The 20,757-nt window shown below is 43.8% G+C and overlaps 2 protein-coding genes across 14 annotated transcripts in view; one reads left to right on the top strand and one right to left on the bottom strand.

Annotated features, from left to right (window-relative positions):
* The window catches only part of TMEM245 (transmembrane protein 245), a 54,855-nt gene extending 41,742 nt beyond the window's left edge, over positions 1–13,113 (bottom strand). For all 4 annotated transcript variants that reach the window (XR_008448830.1, XM_054060421.1, XM_054060419.1 and 1 more), the window contains exons 1-2: positions 12,570–13,113; positions 648–765 (exon numbers count right to left, since the gene is read on the bottom strand). Coding sequence is in view for 3 of the 4 variants with exons in the window: in XM_054060421.1 (XP_053916396.1) it covers positions 648–765; positions 12,570–13,061 (610 nt within the window). In the remaining variant the exon portion in view is untranslated. The remainder of the gene's footprint in view (positions 1–647; positions 766–12,569) is intronic.
* A 5,461-nt stretch (positions 13,114–18,574) lies between these two features.
* The window catches only part of LOC104061761 (pleckstrin homology domain-containing family G member 7), a 40,016-nt gene continuing 37,833 nt past the window's right edge, over positions 18,575–20,757 (top strand). For 6 of the 10 annotated variants that reach the window (XM_054060319.1, XM_054060318.1, XM_054060320.1 and 3 more), the window contains exons 1-3: positions 18,575–19,297; positions 19,543–19,716; positions 19,805–20,494. The gene's annotated coding sequence lies outside the window, so the exon portion shown is untranslated. The remainder of the gene's footprint in view (positions 19,298–19,542; positions 19,717–19,804; positions 20,495–20,757) is intronic. The other 4 variants (XM_054060325.1, XM_054060322.1, XM_054060321.1 and 1 more) reach the window with 3 other exon arrangements.

Here is a 20,757-nt window from a genome sequence, read left to right as displayed (position 1 = left end):
TCGTTAAGTACACTGTGAACCTTCCACCACGAGTCTTCCATTATTTGTGTGACACTTCCACCATAAACTCTAATAATGTAATCTGATAACGTGATATATTAAACACTCAAAATAAATCTAATATAATAGATTATCATAATTTAATATTTTTATTATCATACAGATCACTGCCAAATTTAATTGATATTGTTGATATCTTCACAACATGCTTGTTGACTACTGACGGAATTCTTTTTTTTGGCTTCTCTTACCTCCATTAAATACACTTTACAGCTTCAGCCTTGGTTAATAGCAAGCTCTCATGAAAATAATAATATTAAAAATCATTGCAAGTGGAAGTCTAAATGCACCCACATGATCCCAACCCTCACGTACTGTCAGGGAGTGTCTCACAAGGGAAAACCATGGCAAGTATAACCTGGGCAGGAGTGGAAGATACGTTGCTCAGCATTTTGATGCCTTCAGGTACCCTACGCCAGTGCTTTCTGCTGGCCACATGCAGCCAGAATTACTGAGCAAAGAAAACAACCTGCATCTCAGCTAAGACTCCATCATAAAGATTCAGTGGAAGAGCAAGTGAATAGCTTTGTTTGCAAGACAACAGGATCCCAGAGGACACATTAGAACAATAACTTCCTATTACTCACCTAGGTGAAAGAGCAGCATAATCCATACTGGGACAGAGATTGCTTTTAAGTAACGTTCGGTGCTTATATTCCACTTGAATGAAACCACCAGCAGGTAACCAACTACCAAGGTCCATATCTTTAAGAAAAAAAATACATAGAGATAAGTACACATACACACGTGCAACGGAGCTGTATTTTGATGCGTGTGTATACACACACATGCATGCACCCCTAACTGCCATACTAAGAGAACTGAATCCAGGTTCTAATTCTTAAAGAAGCCTGCATTTCAGAATTGTTAATTATGGATGGTTTATCTCCACGTAAGAGAAATGTATAGTTTGTGCAAAGTAAAGGCAGGCTAGACATGCCTTTGGGCTGCCTTCAGCGTGGTTCTCACGTGAGGGGGTTATACATGCTTTGCTGTACATAAACCCTGAAGGAAGATAAGCTGAAGGAATTTGAGACCAAGCAATTACTCTGGAACTACTATTGAAAAGTGAGAACTTAAATGAAAAAGGGCCACCAGCGGCACCAGTGGGGCCACAGGGAGACAGAGCCAACAGAGCACTGCTGGTTCCAGCACAGAGCAGCTTGCCAGATCCTGTATTCCAATCCAATGAGACAAAGTAGGTTTTAAGCCAAAAGTAGCCATTAAGAGGCAAAAAAAATCTTCTGTTCCTCAGCAGTGTTGGTCCACAAAACAATCTTGCCTTTAAACATCTCATGACAGGTAATTTTACCAACTATTCAACTCAAAATACTAAAGAGACAGAAACACGCCCATGAGAACACCACAATTCTAATTGCCTTCTACACCTCCGCTCACCAAAAAAAATCACAATAGAGAATTCTAAATAAAAATCTCAAGATGTAGAATTTAAGATTGAAAGTGCTGAAAAGAAAAAAGCAGAAATCAGAAGGGGCAACAAAGGATGAGAAGCTGCTACTCAACAGAACATATGAAATAAGAGGTATGGAAATCTGTAAAATCAAAAAACTCAGTGTTGCATTCTTAGAAAATATTTTTTTAAAAAAAGCTGACATTTCTGGCCAAAAGTCAACAAACATTCCCCATCCATAACCATTTAAGAACAACTTCAAATTTACACTTATAAATCCATAAATCCTAATGACGTTTAAGCAGAACTTCTACAAACAGCATTTGCTGAATCAGATGTCACTGTAAGAAGAATGCACTGGCAGAGACACAGAACAAGTGATCAGAACACACCAAAAGAGTTTTCACCTAAGTACTCTGCACTACATGACTCACACTGAAGAGGCAACAGTATCTGTGACTACTCCTAGGTACCTAATAGGCATAGGGGAAATCTTAATTGTACTGAAATGAGCAGACAAGAAGTAATGGGCCCTGTTAACTTCAGAAGGAACACTCCTATACATAAGGTAATTTAAAATAGCTTAAAAAGTGTGAACAAATGCATATCCTTTTCATATCAATATTTCTCATCAAAGCTACCAGTCCAACTTTTCACTGCAATCTATCCCTACTTTAGCATCAACCCAGCTGCATAACGCTGATGGCCAAACGTGGACTCAAGACAAATGTCTAAACTAAAATAGCCTTAGACTTTAAGACTAAAGCTATAAGCAAAACAAAACAACTTGATCTGAAGTGCAGAGAAGCAGTTCTTTAACAGTATAGGTTCATACCATAAATTCACTCACAAGGCATATTACAGCACAACTGTAATTGAAAGAGATAACTCAGCATGAAGATGGTATCCTACTCTCCAATATCAGCCACACAGCATCATCATATGATAATTATTCCAGCATCAAGGCAATTTTTCTCTTTAGCTTTTAAATTTAATGACAAATTACAAATAGAAACTGTGTAGGGCAGCCTGATCTAGTCAGACGTGTCCCTGTCCATGGCAGGGGGGTTGGAACTTGATGATCTTTAAGATCCCTTCCAACCCAAACTATTTTATGATTCCATGATAAATTACAAATAGAAAACTCAGTAAGTTCAATGAATTAAACTTTCCAATTGAAGTACAGTAAAAGTAGAAGGCTAATAGGGCATAAGCCTATGTTTAACAGCCAACAAAGCAAACGTGTTGCACTGGTACTAGCCATGCATGTAGCCAAAATAAAAGCTAGAATTTCAGGGTTTAGGATTCAATAAATTTTTTGTTCTGACAATTCATTGATTCTCATTTTGAAAAGCTGAGCAAATGATGCAAGTAACAGTATTTATTTTTTCTTTTAAATGGAGAAAAATAGCTTATTTTAAAATAAACAAGTCATCTTGTTTTGAAGATCAAACAATAAAAATTCCAAAGCCCTGCAAAAAACCTATGTAATCAACTGACTAGTGCAAGAGGTTTAATGTCAGTGACACCAACGAGTAATCAGTTCCTTATCCATTGTTTTCACAGCCATACACTTCCCTACACTGCAAGAAACATACTGCATGGGAACTAGGGTAGTCTGCTTCTCTAACGTGGGTATCCTACTTCCAACAATTCAGAGCTGAAAGAAAACAACAAAGAAAATTAACTTAAATCGACATGGACCAGGATTTGATCCCATACTAAGGCCTACAGCTTTCCCCTCCCTTAACCCTTCAAATGCATGTTATATAACCTTTCCCGCTGTTTTTCTGAATGGTCGCCAAAGGTTTTGGCTACAAAAGCGTGAGAATATTAGCAGCCTCTTTAGTATTACATGTCCATCTCAATAACTGACACCATGGAAATGAAGAATAAAAGACAGTGCCTACTCTCATTAAAGTTAAGCTACTGTAATTACTGCATTGAAAGTATAATGGACACAAATTCCATGCTAAGCCTATAAATTTGATTTATAAGAGTATACAGCCAGCCACGTAACTAAAACACACAATTCAGATACTGCAGAATGCATTACCTACCATAAACTATTTATTTATCAAGCTGAAGTCAATTGCACATGACCAGCTTTCACCACGTAGGCTCAGATTTTAAATGCCTATTAAACCACTATTAATATTTACAGACATGAAGAACTCCCATATATCAGAATTTTAGGACAGATTAATCCTGTAAAGCTTTCCTTTGTTTTCCTTCCTTCACTCACCTGCATTGTCTGAACAGACAGCAAAGGCCTCATTCTCACATCTCCTTTGCACTTCGTAGTGCTCCTCGTAAATTGAACAAGACGTCGTTTTGCCCTTAAGACATAAACAGTAAAACTGCCTCCTTCCCAGAATAAATAGTTGTAAGACTGCACTGCAACTTCCTAGATTCCCGCATTCACTTTTGAATTACAATGGTAAATTTAAAAGGCCAGATTAAGAGATGTCTAGTCAAGTCTGAAGGGCATCAGTTCTCTTTGAATTGCCAATTGGAAGAAAAATTACATCACAGAAAGATGGAGCTTTTATGTTAAGCTCAAGTACCTGCTTCAGTGTTTTGATTTTCTTTTGAAATTTCACTGTTGGAAAGGATTTATCAGCATGACCGTGTCATCAATGTTACTGAAAGTCTGTTTCCAGTTCCAGTTGAAGTTGGCAGAATTTGAAAACATGACACACTCTTTTGGCTTTGGCATCATTTTTCAATGAGAACAAACTCTTTCTTACTACTCAACTCCTGGCAGAATTTATATCAATTTATACTGAAGAGTAAAATTATTCATACAGTTTACTGCTTTTTTTTTTTTTTTTTTTCCTATCAGTAGGTTAATTTCCAAGGGAGAAGATTTTACAGATGAGCTCATTTAATAGCTGCTCCTACTGAAAGCGGCAGTTCATTTCCTCTCACTGCCAGGCACACAGTTCCACCTCTTTTGCACACCAGTTTCAACATTCAGCCAGCCAGCTCAAGCTCCCTAAGCTGTCAAAAAACTATCCAGAAAAAAAGGACGACAACAAGGCAACTGAAGCATATGTCAGAAGTGGGATAAGCAAGAACAGCTCCTCGTCAGTAGCAAAGCTGTGGGATGACTCAGCCTTCCTTGGAATATTGCTCCATCAATTCAACATCCAACAGCAAATATTTATATGCTTCATGCAAACCATCCCATGGTATAAACACAACAGTGAAAACTGAGTAGAATAACCAACAATTACTTCTTTTGATATGTGCCCTGCCAACCCTCGGAAAGTTTCCATTTCTTAACTTCTCAATACCTATTCAATGGCGTTTCAACTCTTTCATTTGCAGAGCTGCAGCTCTACCCTCTCCCTTTGTCATTTTACAGTGTTGTTTTTTTCCAGGCTGCTCTTTTCCACTTGAAAATCATATGGCAAAGTTTTTTTTAGGGCTTGGGTTTTGTTTTGTTATTTTTAAATTGAGATTAAAATTGAAAACCATTTGATGAAACTATGGCTCCAAGTCAGTTTCCTATTTTCCAATTTGTTTCAGAGTCATGACCAAAAAAAAAAAAACCAGTCTTAATTATGTCACCACTTCCCTTCAACATTAAAAATAAAATTTTCATTTGAAAACAGAGATTTTCATTAGTTTTTCTTATAATATGAAATTGTTAAAAATGTTGACCAAAACTTCACATGGCACTTTTGCAAACTTTTAAAACAGTGCTGCATCAAGCGAAGCTATTTGAAGAAATGATCTTATGACAGCAGTTCATTATTTCTACCTCTTCTTCCTCAGTGGCACTGCAGGTTGGCAAAGGAAAACGTACCTACTGCAAAAGCCAAGTGGAATACTGTTTGACTTGAAAAATGAAGTGACAGACAGGACATTAAATACATCGCTAAAAGCCAAACTGTTTGCCATTATTAATATCACACAGCAGAAACAATGTGTGATGAACTGACAGCAACCCCCATTGTAGCCTCTCTACACCGCTGAGGGGGAGGAGACAGAGATGACTGGGAGTGAAGTAGAGCCAAGGAAGAAGGGAGGGGCAGGGGGAAGGTGTTTTAAGATTTGGCTTTATTTCTTATTATTCTACTCTGATTCGATTGATAATAAATTAATTTCCCCAAGGCCGCTTTGCCCGTGACAGTAATTGGCGAGTGATCACTCCCTGTCCTTATCTCAACCAATGAGCCTTTTGTTATATGTTCTCTCCCTTGTCCAGCTGAGGTGGGGCAGTAAGAGTGGCTTTGGTGGGCACCTAGCATCCAGACATGTTCAATCCACCATAACTGCATATACCACAGTACACAAGAAGAAATATGGCTGCCTTTCATTTAACATGGAGATAGTCTTTGTCAAACAGGTACAGAAAAGAAAAAAACAAAACCAATTAATCACACATATACTACTATTGCACATCTCAAACAAAACTCTGTCATGTCTTCCCTTCATTAAAGAAGCTACCATTTATTGAAGCAGTTAAATGACATCCTTATTTTTTTGCCAAGTTAACACAAGCAAGCATAAACCCGACAGACAGGGTTATTCCTTGCCCTAAGTCCAAAGCACTAAAACAGCATAACCATTCTGTTTCTTATATCCATCCCAATATATATGTGTCACATACCCACGTAGATATGTCTGGCATTAATACACACAGACCACTAAGCCACATGAAAGAGAAACCTGGTGATTAGCAAGACGACTTCTTTTTGAAGGGACTAGAGTATGAACTTATAAATACAATCCTGGGGCAGAGGAGAAACTGATCATCAAAATCAACACCACCACACAGCGGTTAGAATTATTTTCAGTATCCTGCAACAGTTCCTACGCTGTGAATTCAAGGAAATCTATTACATCTAAGATATCCAGAAGACTGCAGCTATGGATGTTAAAAATGCTTCTCCTTTAGTTCACTTTTCCTCTATTAATACAAACGTTATTTATGAGAAACTCTGTTAATAAAAACAATATTTAGCAATCGGACTTCAAAATTCACTTGTGAGAAGAGGTTCAGAGCACATCTGCAGACAGAGTGCCATGCTTCACGATGACACTTTCACAAGAGATGACTCCTCAATGTATACAATTTCTTCACCTTGCTGCTTTATTATACGGAGCACAGTTAAAATGTTGCTGGACAGTTCCATAAAAACCATTCCTTCCAAAGGTGGTAGAAAAAGAAATATCATTGTGTTCAAATAACACAGAAAAATGCAAAAAAATAACTAACACTATGTAGCATATATCAACCGGCTCAAGGGTCCCACCAGCTTAGTGTCTGCGGCTGCAGTTCACGCATATAAATCTAAACAAGCTCCTAAGCCTTTTCAAGAAAGGTATCTCACAGCAGGTTCTCCCAAAACTGAATGTGGATGTGGAAGGGGAAAAACAAAGGTAGAAAGGAAAACACTACTTGCCCTGCCCCTCCCCATCATGTTTTTAAATAGGCCACAATGTGGTTTCTACCAAGTTGTGAAAACAAACCAAAATATGTGGTTTTGGTAAGAGGTATTTACACTTAGTACTTGGCTGTATGATTTATAAGTCATGATACTAAATAATGAAAGATTTTTATAAACAACAGAAAAAATATGTAAGAGCTTTTTCAGCTTGGTTGTTTTGTTGTTTTGTTTTTTTTTTTTCTACACTGGGCAAGTTTTAGAAACCTGCAAGCCTCCTCTAAGAAGAAACAGAACAAAAAACCCCAGCCCAACACTATCCAAAACCCTCAAAAACTACAAATTATATTCACCTCAAAAATCAGAACTGAATTTGTCTCACTTATGATTATTCCTACATTGTATTCAAACTTAACCCTTTCTTTTGCTAGAAGGGAAATTGCCCCATCAAGTGAACTCGACAAAATGTAGATGCTTTTTCACCTCATCACATAATAATATCACTCTGGAAACAAGCATCTTTTAGCCTATGACCCAAAATGTTTTCCAAGAAGCATGTTTGAGAATTTCAGTCTGCCAGGGTTCCTTTAGGGAGTGCTAACATCTAGTGCCAACAGCAACAGTTTTCACTGGTACATCTGATGTCTTTGATAGCTTCCCTGACAGGGAGCAGACAAGTCAACTGGCCAAAAGACAAAACACCTACGTTGACAAAATCCAAGTGCAGGGATTTTGGGAAATGGTGTTTCCAGATTTGCCCAGCCCTGTAGCGAGGAAAGGATTGATTAGGTCTTCTAACTGCATGCTGACCACTAGAACAAAATGACTTGTACGTAGTACAGTCAGAGATATAAAAATACACTGATACACATATATGCGAGTGCACAGTCCTGACCCTGACTAATAACATGTGACAAATGAAGGAAGAAAAGTTATAGGAGGAAGATTTTGACAGTCCTATAACCAAGGTCACTCCAGAGAATTCTGCCAATTAAGATTACATCAGATTTAATTTACTAAAATGAACTTCAGAGTCAATGTGGAGCACCTGTATAATTCATTTAATCTGCCGGGATCTAACAACTATTTTCTAAATAAATATGAGCATGTGAGCCCCGGTGAAAAAAAATAAAAAAGAAAATACAACCAACAGCTGGCACTGTCTGTATATTACTCTAAGTGTAAACTGTCATGCTAAAGTAATTTGAACTCTTGACACAAAGCACAAGATACCTTAAATACAGAGGTGGATACAAGCATACATCCTACAAAACTAGGATGACAAGGCAGTGTAAGATTAGTCTTCAGAAGGTATGCTAAGTGCAAGGTTAACCATGCTGATATTGCCATAGCATATAAATACATAAGGGTACATTCAGTCCACTATGGGACAAACTCCCCTTCTTTTCACAAAAAAAAAAAAAAGGATTCTCCTTCCCTATTATATATAACTGAAGGTCATGTAGATTAATGTCCACTATGTTGACTTCTGCAAACAATCCACAGGTAACACTGGAGTCAGAGCAAGGAACTCATCTGGAATTTATAACCAGCTCCTTGTTTTAAGGCCCAGCACCCTCCTACATCTCTCTAAGCAAGCTTCTTCCAAGATGATGTGGGAACTGTAAAGAAGGAAGGGAAAGAAAAGGAGACGGTGGGAACAAGCGTAGATCTTGGAACTTGTTTTACAAATGCAGTGTTTGCAATCATCTATTAAATGGGCCTACCGTGGAGGAATCTAGGATTCCTAATTCAAATTGCAGGTGTGACTGAAGAATGACAAACTAGAATACAGCCATTTCCAAATCTTCACTTATCAACACCATGAATAGCTTTCCCAGATTTGAGGACAACAGCGACAACAATACAAGAAAGCTCTGTAGCATACTGGTGCCAAGACACAGTTTACTATGTCATTATCACATGGAACTGCTGCATTTGGAGATCATTTTCTGGAACTAAAGAGAAAGCCTTTGTACTGTGGCCTAATAAATACCATAAAAATACCTTTAGTTAGAGAACGTCAAATTGGTATCCCAAAACCACATAATTGTTTTCAGTCAAATTCTAATGATAGGCATGCTCTCACTTCTCTTGTACAAAAGAGTTAACCAGAAAGGGAAAAGAACCATGTGTATTCTTCCTCTCTGTAAACAGCAGCACCATCCAGGTGTAAGAATAAATACACTGCACACCTCTGCAGCCCAAGGCAGAATCATCAGTGGCTGGAGCACAGACATTCATAGCTCACAAGAGGAAAATTGCCCTAAACAAGTGTACTGTGCTAATCAGATACCAGTCTCACACTTAAAACAAGCCATGCTTCCTCATCTGTTTTATGCTTTTAATAAATGATTTGCATACCATACTCTTGGCAAGCAAGTATCCTTTGCTGTCTAAGTGGAAAATCTACTTATTTTATGTTAATTAAGTTATTCCATATCAAAATATTTCAAAACACAAATCTAGATTGGCTTAGTGGGCTGCTAAAAGAAACAGTGCAAGAAATTAAATTACCATTATTTTGTTTATCATATAGAGTATCTACAAACAAAAATAGTCATAATCTTCATACAAGATAACATACAGAAGGAAGAGTGGAGAATTCAGATCCCAGAGAAGAACAGCAGAATGCAGCAAATTAACTGGTAATACTTAAAACTCCTGTGCAGCTAACCAGTAGACTGTACACGTGCAAACAGAGTCCTGCAATATAACACGGCAATTAAACAGTTTTAAAATGCCTAACTGAAATTAAAGCAGATAAAAAAATGGAAGAGGAAAACACCATAGAATGTATAGGGGATGTCAGATTGAATTGCGGTCATGTGTACAAGAGAAGCCCAGTTTCTTTCTCACATTGGCCTCCAGAAAAAGACACAGGCAGTTTGCTTAGGAAGCTGCAGCCACTGGTTTGCTTAGAAGTTCACAGTCAGTTATTATAACAGGAACCAAAAAACTTTCCAAGGTACTCAAGAGAGAAGAGTTCTGGGAGCTTACTACCTTTTGCTCAGTTAGAAATTTTATGACACTTCAATGAAAACAAGTGTCAAAGAAGAAATACCAGCGCAAAACAAATGTATCAGACACTGATAAACAAGATTGCAGTGAGCATGCACAGACACCCCACAGTGCATTACAACCATAGTTACAAAGTTATTTCAGTGCGATTTCCTTTAGTACTCTTACACTTACCCAGTGTAAGCATACCTTAATTAATATTGTTTTAATAAAGGACTGGGCTCAGCCAAGTTGCTTGGTGCAACAATATTGCTGATTTCTTAAAGCAGCTAGGCTAATGCAAAGGGAAGTCCTAAGTTTATCAACTACAATGTGTGGCAACTAACCAAAACTTCCCATCAGTACCAAGACACGCTTAGATTTTTCCACCACTCGGTGGAAGGTAAAGATGTTTGTCTCTTTATAATAAAGTGCCTCTGTCTGTCTATCTACTCAGTTTTAATTATACTTCTGAGGACAAAACAGACCACAAATATATCTCCCCTGACACTTTCCAGCGCATGAGAACACTTGGAACAGAAAGCCAAAAAATCTCTTCTCCCAGTTTACCTTCAGGAGACAAACACATTTTCCAGTTGACCCTACTCACACTAGAGATAGCTCAAAGTATTCTTTGTCAGTACATTCACAAGACCTTCTGCGCTTGAAATATTACTTTTTTGTTTCTAGTATACATCTCCAAAGCTGTGTTTGAGATACCAGCATGACCAGCTTCACTAAAGGAATAAAACTAGGAATAAAGAACATGCATAATTCAAAACCAGAAGTCTTAAAAAGTTTGTTAGAGTATTTTTTTCTTGGCAGTTTCTCTGTCTTTCCCACATAAGAATAGTAGTTCTTCAGTTTTATCTTCAGATATATCCCCACCAAACCAGCTGCATATGTCATTTTCTACTCAAGGAGCACGGGGATGCGTGTTGTTTTGTTTAAAAGAAGAGAGTAGCTTAAAAAATGCTTTTACACTAAGTAATCTGAGCATGCCAACTGTACATCAGTATTTACTAGAAGTACAACTTGCATCTCTGTCTGCCTGTGTCAGTCTCTGTGTGTCTGTCAGTCTCTGTGCATCTGTGTCCATGCATGTGTCTGTGCCTGTCTCTGTGGGTGTCAGATTGTTTGCGTGTGTTTCAGTCTGTCTGTCTGCATGTCAGTCTCTGTGTGTCTGTGTCCGTGAGTCTGTCTACATGTGTGTTTCAGTCTCTGTGTGTCTGTGCACGAGTGTCTGTCTCTGTGTCTGCATGCGTGTTTCAGTCTCCGTGTGTCTGTCCATGTCTGTCTGTGTTTGTCTCTGTCTGTGTGTGTTCCAGTCTCCGTGTCTGTGTGTCTGTCTGTATGTTTCAGTCTCTGTGTCTGCCTGTCTCTCTGTATGTTTCAGTCTCTGTGTGTCTGTCTGTCAGTGCATGAGTGTCTGTCTCTGTGTGCCTGTCCATTTCAGTCTGTCTCTGTGTTCCAGTCTGTGTGTCTGTGCACGAGTGTCTGTGGCTGTCTCTGTGTCTCTGTCTGCAAGTGTTTCACTCTGTGTGTCTCTGTGTTTGTCTGCCTCTGTGTGTCCCTCTGTTCCATTCTGTGTCTGTGTGTCCATACAAATCTGTCTGTCTCCACATGTCTGTCTCAGTCTCTGTGTCTATTCCATTCTGTGTTTGTATGTCCATGCATGTCTGTCTGTTTCTGTGTGTCTGTCCATTTCAGTCTGTCTGTGTGTCTGTATTTCTGCCTCTATGCATCTGTGCGTCCACGCATGTGTCTGTCTGTCTCAGCCTGTGTCTGTATCTGTGCATGTCTGTCAGTCTGTCTGTATTTCTGCCTCTATGCGTCTGTGTGCCCATGCATGTGTCTGTCTGTGTGTGTCCGTGCATGAGTGTCTGTCTCAGTCTCCGTGTGTTCGTGCATGTCTGTCTGTCTGCGTATCTGTATTTCTGCCTCTATGTGTATATCCCTGCATGGGTCTCTGTCTGTGTCCATGCATCAGTGTCTGTCTCAGTCTCTGTGTATCTGTGTCCTGCACGTCTGTCTGTGTGTCTGTATTTCTGCCTCTATGCGTGTCCCTGCATGTGTCTGTGTGTCCGTGCATGAGTGTTTGTCTCAGTCTGTGTGTCTGTGTGTCCACCTGTGTCTGTCTGTGTGTATTTCTGCCTCTATGCGTGTCTGTGCATGTGTCTCTGTCTGTCCATGCACGTGTTTGTCTCAGTCTCTATGCGTCTGTGTCCATGCATGTCTGTCTGTCTTTCTGCCTCTACGCATGTGTCCATGCATGTGTCTGTCTGTGTCTGTCCACATATGTTTGTCTCAGTCTCTGTCTGTGTGTCCACGCATGTCTGTAAGTCTGTCTTTCTGCCACTATGCGTCTGTCCGTGCATGTGTTTGTCTCAGACTCTGTGTGTCTGTGTGTCCGTGCATGTCTGTCTGTCTCTGTATTTCTGCCTCTATGCGTGTGTGTCCGTGCATGTGTCTGTCCGTCTTTGTGCATGTTTCAGCCTGTGTGTCCGTGCACGTCTGTCTTGTCAATCCCTGCGTGTCTGTTTCTGCCTCTACGCGTCTCTGTGTCCGCGCACGTGTCTCTGTTTCTGTGTGTGAGTGTCTGTCGGTCTCCGTGTGCCCGTGTCCCCCTGCCCGCCGCTCCCCGTGCCCCCCCCCCCCCCCCCCCCCAGCGCAGCCCCCGTCCCACTCCCTGCGCTCACCCACTGGCTGCTGAAGCAGTCCAGCCCTCGGCAGATGAGCCGGGCCGCCTGGGCCAGCAGCACCTGCGCGCCCAGCGAGCTGCCCAGGCTGTACAGCCCGTAGAGCAGCGGCCCGCCGGCGCCCAGCAGCAGCAGCAGCCGCCGCCGCCGCAGCGCCTGCTCGCCCAGCGCCTCCACGCCGTAGTCGGCGAAGCAGACGGGCAGAAGGAGCGCGGCCAGCAGCACGGGCGTGCGGGAGCGCTGCAGCCGCCCCAGCCAGCGCCGCCCCAGCGCCGTCAGCGAGCTCTTGAAGGGGTGCAGGAAGGTGCCGCACAGCACGGCCCACAGCAGCGGCCGCAGGAAGGCCTCCAGGATGAAGTAGACCAGCACGGCCGCGCCGCAGCACAGCCCCGCGAACAGCAGCGCCCCGGTGTTGTAGAACGCCTGCTTGATCGGCTTCTCCAGCCGCGGCAACGACATCCCCACCGCCGGCACCGCGCTGCTGTCGGCCATGGCCCCGCCGCGCTGCGGCGCCGCGCCCGGAGAACCCGGCCGGGGGATAGGGAGCGGCCGCCGGGGGCGGTGCTGGGAAATGTAGTCCTGCCATGTGCCTGGGGAAAGGGGCGGGAGCGGCGCGGTGGCGCCGGGAAAAAAAAGGCAAACTTGGTGGGCGGTGTCAATTTGATTATTGAGCGGGTGGTGCCGTGAAAACGCCAAACTCAATAATCAGTGCAAATGTGATTATTAAGCAGGTATTTCTTTACAGTCATAGAATCAGAATCACCAGGTTGGAAAAGACCTGTTGGATCATGGAGTCCAACCATTCCTATTTGCCACTAAACCATGTCCCTGAGCACCTCGTCTACAGGTCTTTTAAACACCTCCAGGGATGGTGACTCAACCCCCTCCCTGGGCAGCCTCTGCCAGTGCCCCATGACCCTTTCCGTGAAAATTTTTTTTCTGATATCGAACCTGAACCTCCCCTGGTGCAGCTCGAGGCCATTCCCCCTTGTCCTGTCCACTATCACTGGGGAGAAGAGGCCAGCTCCCTCCTCTCCACAACCTCCTTTCAGGTAGCTGTAGAGAGCAATAAGGTCTCCCCTCAGCCTTCTCTTCTCCAGGCTAAACAACCCCAACTCTCTCAGCTGCTCCTCATAAGACTTGTTCTCCAGTCCCTTCACCAGCTTCGTTGCTCTTCTCTGGACACGCTCCAGAGTCTCAACATCCTTCTTGGAGCGAGGTGCCCAGAACTGAACACAGTATTCGAGGTGTGGTCTCACCAGTGCCGAGTACAGGGGCAGAATAACCTCCCTGGACCTGCTGGCCACGCCGCTTCTGGTACAAGCCAAGATGCCATTGGATCATCAAGTCCAAATGCAACGTCAGATACACAAGAAGTTATTTCACCTTATTGAGGCTGGTTACAGGACTTTTATACTGTTTGTGAGAATGGGTTGATAAGTTTTGCTGCAGTTGGTTTGTATGTCTAATTATCTCCTTATATAAATCTGTCCTGAAAGGAGGTTGTAGAGAGAAGGGTGCTGGCCTCTCCGCCCAAGTGACTGGTGGCAGGACAAGGGGGAATGGCCTCAAAAAAAATGCTTCTCCTTTAGTTCACTTGGAGTTCACTTTAGTTCACCTGGAGGAGAAGGATGGGTGTTGACTGACAGCCGACTGAGCATGAGTCACCAATGTGCCCAGGCGGCCAAGAAGGCCAATGGCATCTTGCCTTGTATCAGAAATGGTGTGGCCAGCAGGTCCAGGGAGGTGATTCTGCACCAGAAGCAGGATGGGTGCAGCTTCTCATCAATGAGCAATCCCAAGTCCTTCTCCACAGGGCTGCTTTCAGTCACGTTGCCCCTCATCCTGTATCAAAATCACATATTGCCCTGACCCAGATGTAGGACCTTGCACTTGGCCTTGTTGAACCTCATGAGGTTCACTCAGGCCCACTTCTCCAGCTTGTCCAGGTTCCTCTGGATGACATCCCAACCTTCTGATGTGACGACTACACCACTCAGCTTGGTGTCATCTGCAAACTTGTTGAGGGTGCACTCAATCTCACTGTCTATATCAGTGATGAATATCTATATTATTGATATTAAACAGCACTGGTCCCAGTACGGATCTCTGAGGGACCCCACTTGTCATGGATCTCCATCCAGACATCGAGCCATTGACCACTACTCTCTCAATGCAACCATCCAACCAATTCCTTATCCACTGAACAGTCCACCCGTCAAATCCATACCTCTCCAGTTCAGAGAGAACGATGTTGTGGAAGACCGCGTCAAAGGTTTTACAGAAGTCCAGATAGATCACATCCGTTGCTTTTCCCATGTCTATTGATGAGGTTACCCTATCATAAAAAGACACTATGTTGGTCAGCCAGGACTTGCTTTTTGTGAAGCCATGCTGACTGCCACTGATCACCTTCCTGTCCTCCTTGTGCTTTAGCTCAGCTTCTATGCATGAACTGCAGCACCTGGCACTAAGCTTATGGATCTCTTGAGCCTGTTGATATACGCTACATAGTGTTAGTTTTTTTTTTGGTATTTATATGTGTTATTTGAACACAATGATACTTCTTTTTCTACCACCTTTGAAAGGAATAGTTGTTATGGAACTTTCCAGTAAAATTCTGTGCTCTGTATAACCGAAAAGGTGAAGACGTTGCGTATGTTGAGGAGTCATCTCTTATGAAAGTGTCATCATGAAGCATGGTACTCTGTCTGCAGGGAGAGAATTTGATGTGCTCCAAACCTCCTATCACAAGTGAATTTTGAAAAGTTTGATGTCTAAATAGTGTTTTTATTAACAGAGTTTCTCATAAATAACATTTGTATTAATACAGGAAAGGTGAATTAAAGGACAAGCATTTTCAACATCCATAGCTGCAGTCTTCTGGATATCTTAAATTTAATAGATTTCCAGAGTTCCAGAGCTCCTTTATCCTGTCCTTTCTCCTTTGGCTGCCGCCGAGTGTGGGCCGAGAACTCCCAGTGTCTTTGTTATTCTGGCTGAAGGCGGCTGCCAAGGGCTGAAACTTGAAAGAGCCCCGCAGCACTCTTCACATCCTCATCCCAGCAGCACAGCCCTATCACAGCTCCATTAAACACTCTCATCCCTACTGCTGCTTTAGTCTCTGGAAGCTGAAAATATTCAGAAATGTGCCGTGTCATTGCAAAGTAGGGAGCCAGACTGGTTAGATCAGATAGAAAATTTTGTCTTGTTTGAACCTGCTCTGGCATCAAATTATCCAACAAGGAAGCACCTGTGCTTTTACTGGAAATTAGAAAAATTTCTAGAAAAAAAGAAGTTGTTCTGTCTGGATTTTTGGACCTGATATTTGTGACATCACGTTGCATCAAATATTTTTTGCAAATAGGCTAGGGAAGAGCTGATTTCCTGCATCTGATGCACACCAGAGCTATGTGTCCATGCATAAGAGCAACAGCTAACATTTTACAGGTGGTCTAAATGCCTCTATAATAAATACACTTGATCTGAGCAAGTTTTGTGAGAGCTGGGGTCCATGGCCTTTGAACTAGCTCAAAGCTGGCAATGTGCTACTCAGTTTTCCTTCCACAGGTTAACACAATCCTTCAGCAAGTACTAAATCTATTGGTAACACTACAATAAAATCCTCAGAGAGATCTTTCTTTTCCTTTGAATGAGAGATGCAGCATATTCTCTACAACGTATTACAAGGGTTGTATACTTCTGAGCATGTGAAAAGTGCATACATATGCGAATTTGGGAGTTTCTCCTGGGTTTTTTTTTTTCCTCCTTTTTAGGATTTACATGCAAGTTTATCGTTATCTAACTTCACGGTACATTTGTGTCTACTAGGACTTTTGCGGAACATTAGAAGGCTCATTTGAAGATCATCTAGTCCAACTCTCTGCTGTGGTGGGCAGGGACATTTTTCACTGGATCAGGTTGCTCAAAGTGCCATTCAACATTTACTTTGAATACTTCCAGGGATGGGGCATCCACAACTTCTCTGGGCAACCTGGTCCTGCATTTCTTTCAAAAAGCTGTTTCTTGGGTTTCACAGAGGACATGCATTTGCTTCTTCATTTTAGTTTGGCAAGCAGAGTGTATACTGATGGAGAAAGAGTAGGCATACTGGAGTGTTACAGTGGTGCCTTTTTGTATTCCCTCATCACATCATCATTGTTGTGGAGTTGCAAAGTCCCTTTAGGAGCAGCTTACTGTGTTGGAGTAGGCAACAAGTGGCTGTAAGGAGCATCCAGAGTCCTTCGGAGAGGAGGAGGAGTGTTGTGGTAGCACTTAGGAAATGCTATAGGAAATCAATGTAGATGTCAGAGAGGATTCAGTATAAAAGATATATGAGTATAACACAGGTTTTAGGAGTCGACATGAGAGTCAAAGCAGTCCACTCCTTTTTATAAAACCTAACGTAACTGCTGGGGAATTCTTGTCATGGTTTGACAGCTGCAGGAATTGGAAGAACAGTGTATCTGGAGGGACTGTTATTCCAAGTCCCTGAAGACCAACAACAACTGGAGAGGCAGTCAAAAAAACAGAGGCAGCGGGCAAGACAAAACCAGGACCTGCAAGAAAAGTCTGCGTTGCATGGGACTCAGGAGGAACTGGGGCTTAAACTCAGACGTGATTGGAAGACTGGCATGAGGAGTCACAGCCAAAGAGAGCAGTCTGAGAGAGAGATGGGAGAAAGCCGGACAACAAATAAGGCCAGAGCTTCAAGAAGTAAAGCCAGAGCTTCCAGAATTTGATCTGTATCTCCATGTAACACCATTTTCCACAGGTGTCTGTAGCCCATAAAGGCTGTAACTTTGTTGTGAACACATTTGAGTGTTTGGGTTTCGGTATGTGGATCTCCCTGCTAGCACTGTACTTCCAGGATGCACTTTCCAGTGCTGCCTTTGGCTCAGCCTGCTGTAAAACTAACACACAGCCTGCATGAATGCATGGCAGGTAGGAGCTTAAATTGTAAAAGGTACCATTGCCCAGGAGTGCCTTTGTTCTGGGTCTCTCTGCAAGGAGTCACCCAGCCCAGGCTATAATGAATGGACTGTGTGTCAGAACCCAAGGACTGGACTTTTCTTTAACAGGCTGTCACTGCGAGTGACAGCGAGGGCCAGGCAGAAGACCACCCAAGCCAAGCACTGGTCACCTCCAGCTCCACTTTTGGGGACCCACATTCCTAGGCTCCATGGCCACATGCTGAGCGGAAATGTGAAGTATCACAGGCAAGACCCCAGGTGTCCAAGACCAGGCTGGATGAGGCTTGTTGGAATCCAATTATCCTTAAGGTCCCTTCCAAACCATCCTGATGACCTGCCGCAGCCTCTGCAGCCATCAAACTTGCTAGGGCTGCTGCTCAAGTGCCCCTGCATCTGCCAGGACTGGCAGAGCCTCCCTGGCTGGGAGCGTCAGGCTTGACTCTCAGTTCCTTTTGCCCTCTTCCAGCCATCTCCCTCTCCGTGCCTTTTCCCTTACCATATCCTTATCTCCACCTTCTAAAAGCCCTCTCCCTGCCATCTTCCTCTCCCCCTCCCCATCCTCATTGTCATCCCTGCCATCTCCCCTGCCACCTCCCTCTCCTCGACCTCACCCTCTCCCGACCATCATCTTCCTCTCCTCACCCTCTCCCCACCATCATCTCCCTCTCCTCACCATGTACCCTCCTTGTCCCACCCCTTCAGCTTCCCTACTCTGCCCTGACCCCCATCCCTCGCCCCGCCCCTCCTTGCTCTTGACCAGACCGTTCACTAGCCCCGCCCCTTCAATAGCCCCGCCCATTCGCCACACCCTCTCATTTACCCCGCCCCATTCGCCCCGCCCCATTCACTACGCCTTTTCATTGGCCACGCCCCTTTTACCCCGCCCCGGGCCCCCCACCCCGCCCTGGCCCCGCCCCCTCCTGCCGTGTCCGGGGGCCTCCTTGCCCTCTCTTCCCCATCTTCGGGTCACGCCCGGCTCCGGGGGTTCCCTGGGCTCGGAGGCTGCACGGCGCTGCTGTGGTGGCGGCAGAGGCTCCGCATCAGCCGTCGGGACGCGGAGAAGCAGTCACGGGGCGGGCAGTGCCCGTGGCCAAGCCTCCACCGCCCCTGACTGGGAGAGCTGGCAAAGTCCAGTCCCTGTAGGGGGCGTTATGTGGACCTCAGCGGGCTCTCGTCCTGTCCTCCTCGCTGCCTGAGCGGAGCATGGACTCACAGCGAGACACGCAGCCTCCCCATTCCTGTTAGGAATCCCATCCCCTCTGTCTCCGGGACGCGTCTGACGCGGGACTGACGGGAGGGAAACCCAGGGGCTTAGGCTGGCCCCTCAGATTGATGGAACCTCCAGGTGTCCTTTGCTACGCTGGGGGCAGGCAGGGACCCGTGCCCGGGCGCCGGGGCTCTTGGGACAGGTTAGCTGGCACAGCTGAGGAAATGCCTCCTGACTCAGTGGATGTGCTCGGGTCTTTTCTTACACTTTGGATTGTGCAACTGCTGACATTGGTTCTGAAATGAGAAAGCTTGCTTTGGGCTTCTTTTTTTTTTGCCAGCTGAGGCTTGTAGCCCTGTACAAAAGGTAGCATGGCCTGAAACAATGTCTTCAGCTCTCTATTCGAATTAACTGAGTGTCTTTAATATCTAGGACTCCTCTGCATTTTGCTTGTGTGCTCAGCCAATGCGGACATCATCCAATTTCTATCAGTGAAGAAGTGCCAGCTAAGCCCACATGACAATTTTAAGAAATCACCTCTGTTGAAGGTATGGGGAATAAGTTTTGTTGTTGTATGTTGGGTTTATTGGTTATGCACTGGGCAATACATAATTTCTGTGATTCTTTATGCAGGCTTGCATAGAAACAGGTATGTTGTAGTCAGCGTGGAAAGACCATGTGTCGTCTAATCTTTGAAGCAGCTGATACTTTCCAGTGTTGGGAAGATACAGGGGTTCTAGCAGAGAGAAACATAGATGTTGGAAGTTATTCCTCCTTTGTGTCTTTTTTCCAGGCAGTAGAACACCAGCACAAAGAATGTGTGGCTATTCTTCTGGAGTATGATGCCAAGCCTGACCTCAAAGGTGCTGGCAGCAACACTGCCCTGCGCCTGGCTGCCATTGTTCCTGGCAAACCCCTAGCAGAGCTGTTACTCGAGTACAACGCCCATATTGACACTCAGAATGAGGTACGCTTGGACTTTGGATAAGGATCCTCTTTCCAAAACTTTCTTGACTTTTCTGTGCTATTCTAAGAAAGATTATTTCTGCTTTCAGTTGGGGTACACTCCACTTGCTGCTGCCATCACTGAGCACAAGGAAGAGATGATCAAGTTCTGTCTTCAAAAAGGAGCTGATGAGACAGGCAGGAAAGGTGAAGGGTTTGTCAAAAGCATATGTGGGATTCCTTTGCATTGTTTAAGTTTGATTAGTGGGAGGCATAGGAATGACCTCTGAAAAAGAACCAGGACTTCCCCAGAAGGAGCTCTTTCTGTGTGCCTTGTCAATGCAAACTCACACTTCGTTGCTCTCTTACCTCAGGAGATGATTTCTGCACTGAGGACCGCAAGAAGTTCTTGGCTATGGTGCCACACACAAATGCATGAGTGTGCATACATACACATGTTCCAGATCAGCCCTGGGCAGGTGGCTGACCTGGAGAATTCCTGAGGTCCCACTAACCTGGCTTCTTTGACACTTCTATGTGTTTGGTTGTACTTCTGCTCTGCCTGTAGGACAGGCAGGGGAATTTATTGTTTGGGGAGCAAAAACTGAAGTAATGCCAGTACAGTGTCTGCAGAAGTTTCTTATCATCTCTTGGATGTCTCAGGACCACTCTTATGGTTGCTGTTGCTGCTGGGAATGCGAATGCAATGTGAGTTCATCTTCAGCATGGTGCTTATCTTCTCATAAAGACTCCATGGGCTACACAGCTCTGGATTTTGCCAAGCAGTTGAAAAATGCTGAGTAAGTATTTTACATCCCCGTTAGAGCAGTTGCGTTGCGTTGTCAGTATGTTCATGGTAATGCATGGCCACTTTTACTAACATCACCACGGTTTTGTGGGGTGTTGAGACCTTTGTTGAAGCTGGGCTCAGTGACATATCCTGATGCATCTCTTTCCATGTCAAGAGTGGATTTGGAAGTTAAGGAAAACTTTCCCCCACAGATCTCTTTGAGAATTCACCTGTGTGCTGCCCAACTCCACTCACCTCAACTGATTCGTAACT

This window comes from Cuculus canorus, chromosome 2 (genome assembly GCF_017976375.1).
Source record: "Cuculus canorus isolate bCucCan1 chromosome 2, bCucCan1.pri, whole genome shotgun sequence".
NCBI classification, from domain to species: domain Eukaryota; kingdom Metazoa; phylum Chordata; class Aves; order Cuculiformes; family Cuculidae; genus Cuculus; species Cuculus canorus.
The sequence above is the reverse complement of the archived record's forward strand: the minus strand, read 5'-3'. Positions and strand labels throughout refer to the sequence as shown.